Source organism: Canis lupus, chromosome 12 (genome assembly GCF_011100685.1).
Source record: "Canis lupus familiaris isolate Mischka breed German Shepherd chromosome 12, alternate assembly UU_Cfam_GSD_1.0, whole genome shotgun sequence".
NCBI lineage: Eukaryota > Metazoa > Chordata > Mammalia > Carnivora > Canidae > Canis > Canis lupus.
The window spans coordinates 27,890,809-27,904,274 of NC_049233.1; the positions used below are offsets into that span (position 1 = coordinate 27,890,809).

The window sequence follows — 13,466 nt, forward strand, 5'->3', positions numbered from 1 at the left end:
TAGGTCACAGAGATATTAAGTAGCACAACCAGCATTCAGTGTGTGGTTCCAGACCTACCGTTCTTCCCTTTCTACTTGTTTGCTCCAAGCTTTAGAATTAGAGTTTAAAAAAAAAAAAAAAAGAATTAGAGTTTAAGTAACATCAAGGTGTCAGTTCACTTGAAAAATTCAACTAAAAAGAGTTTAATAAAAGCTATGCATTTAAACACACCTTCCCTTGTAATCATGGGGAAGACAGAAGCAACATTCGTTGGACGTAAGTAATTTTCAGATACATCAGGAAATTAGAATTCCACAAAACTGCTCACTCTATTGCTGTACTTGAGGAGTGGCCAAATAATACATGTTATGTCCACAAATGTAATTAATTTCCTTAGATGTGTATAAAGTTGAAGACTTCAATTACACATTTATTAGTTCTAGAATAAAACACAGCTACTTGGGAATTTATGTGTCTATTCTTTGCCCACATTTATTAATAAATAAACTCTATTCATATAGATTAGGGATATCCTGCCATACCCAAATCATAAGAATTCTGATATATGTAATTAAGTCCACTATGGAATTCTAGAGAAGAAAATATTTTTAAATATTGTGAAATAGATTTAAGATATCAAAAATTTCAAAATAAATGAGGTGATAATTCGTCTTGGGTTTGAATAATTCAGAAATAAAAAAGACCTATTTCCAAGTGTGTGTGTGTGTGTGTGTGTGTGTGTGTATTTTTTATCCTACGTTTCCAAGAGAAATACAAATTAAAAGCAAAAACAAACCAAAATGTCTGATATATGGGAAACAAAGCTGTCTGAGAAGATACATACATTTTTCAAGTATACAAGTATATAATCTCAATATTTTCCTTCATGTAGAACTATGGAATTTGATTAAAATATAGCACAGCAAAAATAAATAAATAAATAAATAAAATATAGCTAAAACACTTTCTGTAGCATGAATTTATAAAGCAGTTTCCACTAAAGCCTTAATTCCAAATATTGCAGGATTAAAATATTTGACATGGCTGATTTCATCATCTTTTAAATACTTAATACATCTTCTATGTAAATCTATATATTTAAAGATTTTACTTATTTATTCAAGGGGGGGTGGAGAGAGAGAGAGAGAATGAATGAGCAGAGGGAGAGGGTCAAGCAGAGTTCTCACTGAGCAGGGAGCCTGACGTGAGAGGCTTGATCCCAGGATCCTGGGATCATGACCGGAGTGGAAGGCAGATGCGTAACTGACTGAGCCATCGTGCTGCCCGTAAATCTTCATATTTTAAGTGAAGTTTAATAAATGGTGTTAGGAAATCTAGATACCCACATGCAAAAGAATGAAACTGGACTCTTATCTGGTGTTAAAAAAAAATCAGTTTAAACTGGATTAAAAACTTAAATGGAAGACCTGAAACTATCATACTCCTAGAAGAAAACATAGGGAAAAGCTCTCTGACATTGACCTCAGTAATGTTTTTTTTTGGATGACACTGAAAACCTCAGGCAAAAAAAGGAAAAATTCAAAAGTGGGACTGTGACTATATTAAAAAAAAAAAAGGCTTCTGCAAAGCAAAGGAAGTTTCCATCAACAAAATGAAAATGCAACCCATGGACTGGAAGAAAACATCCATAAACCATATGTCTGATAAGAAGTTAATATTCAAAATATATAAGAAATTCATTTGGCCCAATAGCTAAAAGACAATCCAATTTAAAAATGGTCAAAGGAATACATTTTTTTCCAAAGAGGCATATAAATGGCCAACAGATATATGAAAAGAGGCTCAACAACAGTAATCATCAGAAAAATGCAAATTTCAACCATAATGAGGTATCACTTCATACATGTTAAAAAATGAAAGAAAAGAAAAGAATAGAAAAGAAAAGAAAGAAAGAAAAAAGAAATACAAGAAAGAAGAAAGAGAGAAAGAGAGAGGGAGGGAGGGAGGGAGGGAAGGAGGGAGGGAAAAAATGATAGCAAATACTGGCAGGGATATGAAGAAAAGAGAGCCCTATACACTGCTGTGGGAATGTAAATTGGTATAGCTACTAACAGAACACTGTATGGAGGTCACTCAAAAAACTAAAAAGAGAATTACCATATGATCCAGCATCCTTCTTTTGGGTATATATGCAAAGGAAATGAGATCAGTAACTTGAAGAGGTATCTGCGCTTCTGTACTCATTGAAGCATTATTCACAGCAGCCAAAACATGGAAACAATATAAATGTCCCTCAATGAATGGGTAAAGAAACTGTGGTATATATGCATAACAGAATATTAAGCCTCAAACAAGAAGGAGATCCTGACATTTGTGACAAAATGGATGAATGTAGAAGATCACTTATATAGAGAGATCAAAGAGTCAAATATATAGAAGCAGAGAGTTACCAGGTTCAAGAAGGTGAAGGGTGATGGGGAGATGTTGGCTAAAGGGTATAGAATTGAAGTTCTGTAGGACTAGAGTTGTGTAATTTATACAGTTTAGAGATCTAATATACAAAATGATGATCATAGTTAATAATACTGTATTAAATACTGGAGATTTGCTATGAGACTAGATTTCAGGTGGTCTCACCATTAGAACAAATGGTAACTATGTGAGGATATGGATATGTTAATGAGTTTGACTATGGTAGTCATTTCATTATGTATATGTATGTTAAATATTGTACACTGTAGACATATAAAATTTTATAAGATCTTTAAAAATAATAAAAATAGATTTTAAGGGTATAAATTAAATAGTAAGATTTTTAATTTTTAAAAAGATTTTATTTACTTATTTGAGAAAGAGACAGAGACAGTGCAAGAGACAGAGCACACAAATCAGGGGAATGGGGCAAGGGGAGAGGGAGAAGCAGGCTCCTTAATGAGCAGGGAGCTCTGATGACTCAGAGCTTGATCTCAGGACCCTGGGATCATGACCTGAGTTGAAGGCAGATGCTTGACTGACTGAGCCACCCAGATGCCCCAAGTAGTAAGATTTTAAAAATATTTTAACGCTGACAGAACATTTCCTACAAGGTGTCAAGTGGACAATGACACATATAACGAAAGTCATAAGGAATAAACCCATAGAAGATAACAGAAATGAAAAATGGAACCAAATACAATAATGAGAGAAGTGAAGCAACAATATATAGTAGAAAAGAAATAAATGCAAACACATATGAATCCATCAAACTGTCAACTCAGTTTTACTAGACTCTAAGTCTTAAACAATGAAAAATACAGAAATAAAATATTTATTATTTTGTTTATTTAATAATGTTGCTGTTGGCTGCCACTGTATGGTCTATTTTCACACAGCCTGGTAGATACTAACAAAATTTTCTGAAGGCAGGTCTCCTATGGTACTGTTCTTGTCATGGGAATCAGCAATTCATGGCATAAATTAGCTGTTTCAAAAACATTATACTAAGCTGGCAGTTGCAAAAGGTAGCCATGTCAAGGCATACTCAAAATAGAATTCCAACATCTATGATAAATTCGGCTTCATGTAGAAAGTCCTCTCTGCTTCAGTCTCAAATACACAAAATAGAATAAACATCAAACTACAATTTCAGCTCCTGTCCATAATCTGGTCTTCACATGTAAATGATGACCATGTCTCCAGGAGGCCAAGAGTATATCAATCTCACAGTACATTGTCATAGATAAGTATTTGAATGATTGAAACCTAGAGAAAATTGTAATCTACCTCATTTCTCTTGTTTCATTTTTAGGTATAATTTGACTATATTATTTGAATGAATAAAATGATGAACTTTGGACTCCCATTTCTGAGTAATCAAATTTTGCTTTTACATTTTGTTTTGAAGGTTCATATTATCTACTTGAAAATGATAGTGGATGCTTATTTTGTAAAAAGGAAAAAAATAGCACTGATGTATTACTAGAGCGTGAAACTCTATACCTTGGTCTTTTACTAATAAAACATTTATATCAGATATTTTATTAAAAGTAGGATTCTATATTGTGACCACAAATTTACAACAGCATGCTATATACTTTATAACTTACACTATTTTGAAGGCTAATAGTGTTTGATTTAATGATACTACAATGTCTTGTTGAGAGAATTTGTGAATAAAGAATTAAAAAGTGGAAAATGATCTCCGACAGTTTGGTTTTTTAAAATCATTTCTTCTGTTTGAATTCTTCTCGTCATTATACAACACATTACTTCAGAAATTGTAATTATTTAAGAGACAAGGTACAAATAATCTAGAGTATTACATGGAGAAATATTTGAATGTGTAATAAAGGTTAAGTCGGTTGTATATAAGACAGATTCATAAGTCAACAGAAATGGTATGTTGCTATAGCTATTTTTTCTCACTCAATGGTATGTTTTAAGATCTATCCATATAGATAGATATACATGTATTTCATTGTTTTCAACTGACTTGTAAGTAATTTCATTATATTTATCATCCCTTTAAATACCCATTTCCTTGCTTTCCAATGTTTTACTATTTTTAAGAAGGCTATTCAGAGTATCATCAGATCATATCTCTGTGCTTCTCTGCAGCAGAAAACTAGAGGGAGAAAACTGATTTAGCTGTTCCTGATGTCATATTATATTGATATCTGTCTATGGAGCCTAAAAGATCAGTCTTTCATATTCTGAGCAAAAGACATAAACCAATATATGATGATAGTAGTCCTGTGCCTGAGGTATATACTATTTACTTATTAAGGATATAGGTAAAGTAAATGTAGATGACTATTAAAATGTATAGGAGGGGTGCCTGGGTGGCTAAGTCAGTTGGGCCTCTGACTCATGGTTTTGGCTCAGATTATAATCCCAGGATTGTAAGAATGAGCCCCATGTTGGGCTCTGTTCTGATCAGGGAGACTGCTTAACATTCTCTCCTTCTTCTTCTGCCCCTCCTTTCTCTCTCTTTCTCAAAAAAAATACACATATGGGAAAAATAAAATAATATATATTATTAATTAATAATACATATTAGTCACAGATAGGATTTTTAAATACTTTACATTGATATGTGTTGACATTTGTGATAGGTGAATAACTCAAGAAACCGATATTTTCCAAGTGACAGTACAAAATTGTGCATGGGTAAGAGATCCAATCAAAATGGGAAAAAGAAAAATGGATTTTAATTTAACAGAATATAAGAGGTTCATTGGTCATCAGGTTTCACATTCCACATTGCAGCTAGCCTTTAAGAAACCATTACTTACCAAGTTTTGGTACAATATTGAAAAGAGTATTACTAATTAGCTAAAAAGGTTATTAAAATATTATTTTTTCTAAATACATATACATGAGGCCAGAATTTCTTCAACTATTTCAGCAGAATAATTATCGTACAGATTGAATACAGAAACACATGTAAGTATCCAGATGTCTTCATGAAGTCTGACAATAAATATATTTGCAAAAATGTGAAACATTGCCACTCTTTACATCATTTTTATTTGTTTTAATACATAGTTATTTTCCATAAATATATGCTATTCCATATTATATTAATATGTTATGAATTTGTATTTTTATTTTATGAGTTAAATAAATATATTTCAACTTCTTTAGTTTTTATTTCTAATATGGTAAATACTGATAAATATATTCTACATTAAAAAAGCTCTTTGTGGCCAACAACAGCATTCTTTTTAAGAGTGCAAAGACCAAAAAGTTTGAGGGTCACTCTACATAAGGCGTGAATCTAAAAAAAATTTCAAAATAAAAATTTGTGTGAATAAATAATCATAGTCAAATCAAAAGATACTTTATATAGCAAATTTTTTAGCATCTACTACTCTAAGCCTTGAGGAAATAGCAGTGAAAGAGATTTATAGAGTCCATGCCCACAAGAAGCACACATTATGGTAAAGAGAGTCCTAAAAGAAACCTATGGACTAATAAATAAACATATTCAAATAGTGTTAGCTCTCATTAAGAATAAGAAAGAATATGGAAATAATGAGTAGGAGACATGGATGGGGGGTCATTTCATTTTGGGTCATCTAGGAAAGCTCCTCAGAGAGGTCAGAGTAAAGCTGCAGCTAAATATTGAGAAGAAGCCAGACCTGTGGATGAAGGTGACAGGGAGAGGGAAGAGAGGGTTCTGGAATAGGAACTAGAAGATACATTTTTTCTGAAGATGGTAGCAAATTTGGCAATGAAGGCCAATGCCACTGAGCTTTTAACAAAGAAGAGAGTCCAATTTTATCTTCTTTACATTATGAGGCAAGAATTATTTTTCTGATTTCACTGATAAGATTGAGGAATGGGGAACTTTTAAACCCCACTTGGTGTCATACGGCCAATTATTTGCAGAATTAGGCTTTGAAAATTGCATTCTAGACCAATCTAGTATAATGCCTCTCTCTTTCTCTTTTTTTTTTGTTAATAATAAATTTATTTTTTATTGATGTTCAATTTGCCAACATACAGAATAACACCCAGTGCTCATCCCTTCAAGTGCCCCCCTCAGTGCCTGTCACCCATTTATATAATGCCTCTCTTAAGAGAGGTAATTCTAAATGAAATGAAGTGATGACAGGGGTTAGTGAGAGAAACAGAGTAAATGTTCAGAGAAATTTAATGGTCTCTGCTTGCCCTACCCCTAATAACCAGCAAAATGCCCCTCATATGTATACTGCTGTGCTGGATATAATAGGGAGGTATAGTATCATTAGGAGCATTAAGTCATACACAGTATTACAAAATTAAGGTCAAATTAATAGCATTGGAGGTCAATAAAATAGGACTTCTATAGAAGAGAGATCAAGAAACGGTTTAGAATTGGCTTGCAAGTAGCTGAGGCTACACAGGGACTTTCTGCTTTTGTTTTATATTTATTCTTTTTAAAAAAGATGTTATTTATTTATTTTACAGAGAGAGAGAGAGAGAGAGAGAGAGAGAGAGCAAGCAGGGGAGCGGCAGAGGGAGAGGGAGAAGTAGGCTTCCTACTGAGCAGGAAGCCAGATGCAGGGCTCTATTCCCAGGACCCCGAGACCATAATAGCATGACCAGAGCCAAAGGCAGGAACCCAACTGACTGAGCTACCCAGGAGCTCCAGGTTTATACTTATTCTTACAAACAAAAGTTAAGTGTGCCCAACTTTTATAAGATTAAAAGAGAAAATTTTATCAATTGCTACATTAGCAGATGGTTATATATATTATCAAAGGATTTTCTTTTTCTTTTTTTTAAAGGTTTTATTTATTTATTCATGAGACACACACACACACCGAGAGAGAGAGAGAGAGAGAGAGAGAGAGAGAGAGAAGCAGAGGGAGAAGCAAGCTCCATGCAGAGAGCCTGACATGGGACTTGATCCTGGGCCTCCAGGATCACGCCCTGGGCTGGAGGCAGCACTAAACCTCTGAGCTACCCGGGCTGCCCAGATTATATCCTTTTCAATGGATTTACTACCTGTAATTGCTCATTATTTATTTAACTATCAGTTGCATACTGATTATTTAACAGAGAGAGTAGACAGTAAAATATCTAAGAGTTTAATTTTTTTGGAGACAATTTTTTTAAAAATTAGAAATAAGTGGTAAAATATAAGGACTTATGAGTACTTTATTTACATTAAAATTGATGGAACCTATCTATTGTATATAATGTAAGATATTAAGATTTTATTTGAGTAAAAACAAAAGCACCCTGTCTACCACTGTATGATATGTGCCACAAATACATTTTAAATGTAGAGCCTAGGGATGCCTGGGTGGCTTGGTGGTTGAGCATCTGCCTTTGGCTCAGTGCGTGATCCCAGGGTCTTGGGATCGAGTCCCAAATCGGGCTCCCTACAGGAAGCCTGCTTCTCCTTCTGCCTGTGTCTCCACCTCTCTCTGTGTCTCATGAATAAATACATAGAATCTTTTAAAATATATATATATAAAATAAATGTAGAGCCTAAAGTTGAAACATTGGGGAGTGAATTATCCTTTTACCTTCTAAAGTATTTCATTTTTTAATATACACAACCCCCTCAAACTGTGAAGGTAATCAATTTGATGATATTCAAATATGTAAAGTTCTCATAGCCTTTTGTGTTTTTTTTTTCTTTTGTGTGTTTTTTTCCCCCAAAGTACACTTCCTTTTTATATATTTATTTTAATATTTCATCAAAATCTTCTCTACTAAAAAAAAAAATCTTCTCTACTATGCTATAAACTCCTTAAGAACAGTCACTGTGTGACTGGTTATTTCCCTTGGACCACATTACACAGAAGGATTTCAATAATTCAAAATCTTCTTGGTGGAATCAATCAATGTGCTTCTGCTGTTGACAAACAGGCTTTTATGCTGTCCTGTGATCAAACATCCTGCCACACCATGCTATCCTATCTAACCTGTGTGAACCCTTTCCAATGGACCATAAAGCTCCTAGGTGATCCTTTTTTCTTAACTGTCAGGGAAATTTGTTTTTTTAACTAATTCATACCAATGGCATGAATGCCTAACACTGTGTCGAATGTGCCATCTCTCTACTTCACCTTCATCCTATCCCCCACCACACGTATAGATAGTTCTGTAGCCAGACACAGTTATCCAAAAGAAATGCCTCTAATAATGGAAATTTAAGCACAACGACCATTTTTAAAGTGACATTTTAAAAGAAACATTTTAGCACTCTGAACAATAACCCACATGCATGACCGTCAGCATGCTTATAATTTAAACACCTCGACAGATATTTTCTTTTTCTCTTTAAATTCAATTTGTCAACATATTGTATAACACTCAGTGCTCAGATGATATTTTCTGATCAAGACTAACTGATCATTTGTTGGTAGACATGATGTATCTTTAAGTAGCACAAAGCTGAAACTCACTATAAATAAACGGTCCAACTTAATTAGGATATAGTTTAAATATTCTATAGTCTGTAAAAAAAAAAAGTAAAATGTGTAAGTATGAAAAAACATCAAAGTGAAGGAAATGCAGTCTGTGCCTGATTAGATAATATCAAAGTGAAATGTTACCTTTTGGTGTAGTTATTCAAACAAGTACTTAAAAAATCATTAGTGGATTTTACCTGCAATTATCCACATGAATTTTTTTCACTGCCTTGGATGGGATGAAAGATTCCAGGTTATTGATTTCTATAACTTTGATGCAGCCAGTAAAATTCTCAACTGGTCCAGAAATCTGAGATGGAGGGAGAAAAGGAGGGAAGGGGAAAGTGAGAGAGAATTTTACATTATTTTCTTTAATATATTATTCTTGCTGTAAACTAGTCAATCAGACTGCAAGGTTGATTTATTCAACATATTGGTAGAAAGTAATTCAACTCTTTTGCTAAACATAATTCCAAAAATGAGTATAAAAGAATACTATCATAATCAAAAGTTACTTGGAATCTGTAGATCTTATCACTGTATGATTCACTTACATATGAATAAGGAAAAATTTTCATTATTATAGTGAATTATAGCTGAAACATGGGAGAAAATCTAATACCCTCATCCTCCTCATTCTCCACATCGATGGATTATACGTTTCCATCTTTTGCTTCTGTTCCGTGTACTTTTTCTTTCAAACATTAGTTACCTTGCCCCATACACAGTTATCAAAGCATCAAGAAAACTTTCTCTTTCTGTTGTCAAAGGAAACATAGTAAACTATGAATATCTGTGACATCCCGCAGCCCTGATGGATTCTACATGCCTTTGTGTAAAGTTGTGTGGCCTATCCTCTTTAGGAATAACTTGGGCCAAAACTAACAACTAGAAAGATTGCCAAAGGGCCAAAATTAAAAAAAAAAAAAAAAAAAAAAAAAAAAAAAAGGACATTGGAAAGCATTTGTTTTGTTGAACAAATAAAACTTCTTAAAGATAAACAGACATAAGACTTCTCATTTTACTCACTGTGAACATACAATACTATTCTATTAGTTCTATGCCTACACAAGTTTAGATTTATGTGAAAAAGAGAAGTTAATAAAAAGTAAAAGGGGCACAGCTCAGAGTTCAATAGTTAGATATGAGTATTTATTTCAGGTTCTGTTTTCTGTTATGTTCTTGATACTATTAAAAATTTCAAGCTAAGATGGACCAAACTATGAGCAGGATAGTCACTGAATTTGTACACTGAAAAATAAATTGCCTATCTTGATTTTTGAATTAAAAATAAGCACTATTTGCATTTTCAAGACTTGGCTTCTCATTGAGTGTAATATTAAAAAGGATGGAAGGAAGGAAGTCTTTGTCTAGCTTAGAAATTTTAGGGTGAATTTATTTTATCTCATCTTTTAACTGAGATTCTTGGTTTAAAAACCTTTAAATATTTTCTCTGCTTTCTGATATAAACACAAACGTTCTACAAACCCTCTCAACAAGCAACACTCTGTCAAGCCTCAAAAATGACTGAACTAGAAAACAAAACAATATTTCACACAGCGAGTTTACAAAGAAGTCAGTTCATTCCATAGAAAACAGATACTTGGCTCTTACATGTTGCAGAAGGGAAAAATATTGTTAGCTTAAAGTTTTAATGGAGTTTATTAATCTTTTTGTTTTTAACTTTAATTTGCATTTTTATCACAGGTATATATAAATATAGTTTATAAATTTTAATATAAAATTTACATATGCCTCTCCTGAAACATCATAAATTTCTGAATATACAGTTTCTGGTTTAAAAATTAAAAACCTAAATAATCTTGGAAAAATGCTATTGATGGTAATGATTATGAATGTCATACTTTAATATAGCTCAAAAGTAGCATAATGTATGTGCATATTTAAATACATTTTTTTCTCTGTTCATGAAGATCCTTATTACTTATGAGGATGAGAAGTATGGAGAAAGGAACAGCTTTTTAAATATATACAAAGCTATGAAAAATGCTTTAAAAGAAAATGGTTCTATGATTACTCTATATGATGCTTAATAGAATTTTATGATTCAAATCTCATTCACATATTATGGGTTAAAAGACAAATATTAATTTATTTACCCTAGACCTTACTACAAGAAAAAATTTCCATACCCCTTAAACTTGAATGAATTCAAAATTCTTTCATTTCTTCTATATTAACAGATTCAAAACTTTCCAGTCTTTCACACGTTAACTTCAGGGACTCTTGTTCAGGATGAGTTAATTAGTTCCCAAATTCTCATGTAAGACTTTATGATTTTGAATATGGAAATTTCACTTTGCGAAAAAATAAATAAATAAATCAAACTTGTACCCAGAAACAGTACATCTGAATAGTAAATGCAAATCACGTGGGCGTTAGATAATTTATAGTGTTGAGAACTTTTTCTTCTTGAATTTGATTAATTTATAATACTCTGGTTAGTTAGGTCTCTGGGATGGGGTTTTAAGAAGTAAAAGGGAAACACAAGATATATAATTGATATGACGAGTTACATGTAACCATATATAATAGACTCATTAAAGACAAGAAATCATGAAAAATCACCTATATGAGATTATAGAAATAGTACTATTACATGTTATCTCCCTTCAGTGAGAAAACTTTGTACTCCCATATACTCCTGGGATTTGTCATATTTGGTTCTTATTTTTGTTTGAGAGAAATAAGGAAATAATGACCCTCAGTTACTTCTAAATAGTGTAAAATGGCCACCACACAGCATCAAGAATATAATTCACAGTACTGAATAGTAATCATAACAGCATTCTCATTTTTTACCTCAAATTTGTCTCCAAGTTATAAATACACCTTCAATATATTCTCATTTTTTCTACCTTTACATTAACAGAAGAGTATTTATTCTATTTCTGGTATATGATGGCCTTTATTCTCATTTTTTTTCCAAATTTTTATTTAAATTCTAGTTAGTTAACATACAGTGTAATATTGGTTTCAGGAGCAGATTTTAGTGATTACTTACAACTTACATATAACAACCAGTGCTCATCACAACAAGTGCACTCCTTAATGCTCATCACCCGTTTAGTCCATCACTTGCCATTCTCCCATCCAGCAACCTTCAGTTTGTTCTCTATAGTTAAGAGTCCCTTATGGTTTGCTTACTTTTTCTTTTTTTATACCTTCTCCTATGTTCATCTGTTTTGTTTCTTAAATTCCACATATAAACGAAATATGGTATTTGTCTTTTTCTGACTGACTTATTTCACTTAGCATAACATATTCTAGCTGCATCCATGTCTTCAATGGATATTTGGGCTCTTTCCATATTTGCCTATTGTTGATAATGCTGTTATAAGCATTGGGGTTCATGTGCCCCTTTGAATCAGTATTTTTGTATCCTTTGGGTAAATACCTAATGGTATAATTGCTGGACTAGGGTACTTCTATTTTTAACTTTATAAGGAATCTCCATACTATTGTGGCTGCACCATTTTCATTCCCACCAAGAGTGTAAGAGGGTTACCCTTTTTCCACATCTTCTCCAACATCTGTTGTTTTCTGAGTCACTAACTGTAGTCATTTTGACAGGTGTGAGGTTGTATCTCATGGTGGTATTTGATTTGTAATGATGAGTGATGTTGAAGATCTTTTCATGAGCCTGTTAGGCATCAAGATGTCTTTGGAAAAATGTTTATTATTGTCATCTGCCCATTTTTTAAACTGGATTATTTGTTTTTTGGGTATTGAGTTTCATAAGTTCTTTATAGATTTCGGATACTAACCCTTTATCAGATGTCATTTACAAATATCTTCTCCCATTGCAAAGGTTGCCTTTTAGTTTTGTTGATTGTTTCCTTAGCTGTGCAGAAGCTTTCTATCTTGAAGAAGTCCCAATAGTTTATTTTTGCTTTTGTTTCCCTTGTCTGCAGAGACATGACTAGTAGGAAGCTGCTTTGCCTGAGGTCAAAGAGGTTGCTGGTTGGTTCTCTTTTAGGATTTTGATGGTTTCCTGTCTCACATTTAGGTCTTTCGTCCATTTTGAATTTATTTTTCTGTATGGTGTAAGAAAGTGGTCCAGTTTCATTCTTTGAACGTGGCTATCTAGTTTTCCCAACATCATTTGTTGAAGAGACTGTCTTTTTTCCTTTGAGTATTGATTGTTTCCTGCTTTGTCAAAGATTAGTTAACTATATAGTTGTGGGTCCATTTCCAGGTTTTCTATTCTGTTCCGTTGATCTATGTGTCTGTTTTCGTGACAGTACCATACTGTTTTGATGTCTACAGTTTCAGGATAAATCAAATGCATATTATGACAATATCACGCATGTCTGGAGGGAGATGACTCAAAACCATGAAATATAGTTGCCAATTTTGATTGCAAGTATAATTATTAGCTCATGAGATTTTTCTTCTCATTGCAACAAAAGAAATCCTACTTTGACTAGTAAAGAGCTGGGGGGAAAAACAGTGCAATACCAAAGAGCAACTCTATATTCCATTTGTAATCTCTAAATACTATTTCACACCAAAAGCAGTCTGGATTTCTTGGAGAAATGCCTAATTATTCATCTGGGAAAACATAAGAAACCATGGAAACTCTACAGTATGAAGAATTTAGTTTCTTCATC

At 32.9% G+C, this 13,466-nt stretch overlaps 1 protein-coding gene across 1 annotated transcript in view; it reads right to left on the reverse strand.

The window, feature by feature from the left end:
- Positions 1-13,466, reverse strand: part of EYS (eyes shut homolog) — a 1,532,152-nt gene that overhangs the window by 486,337 nt on the left and 1,032,349 nt on the right. The window contains exon 27 of the mRNA XM_038554428.1: positions 9,030-9,142. Within this exon, the coding sequence (XP_038410356.1) occupies positions 9,030-9,142 (113 nt within the window). The remainder of the gene's footprint in view (positions 1-9,029; positions 9,143-13,466) is intronic.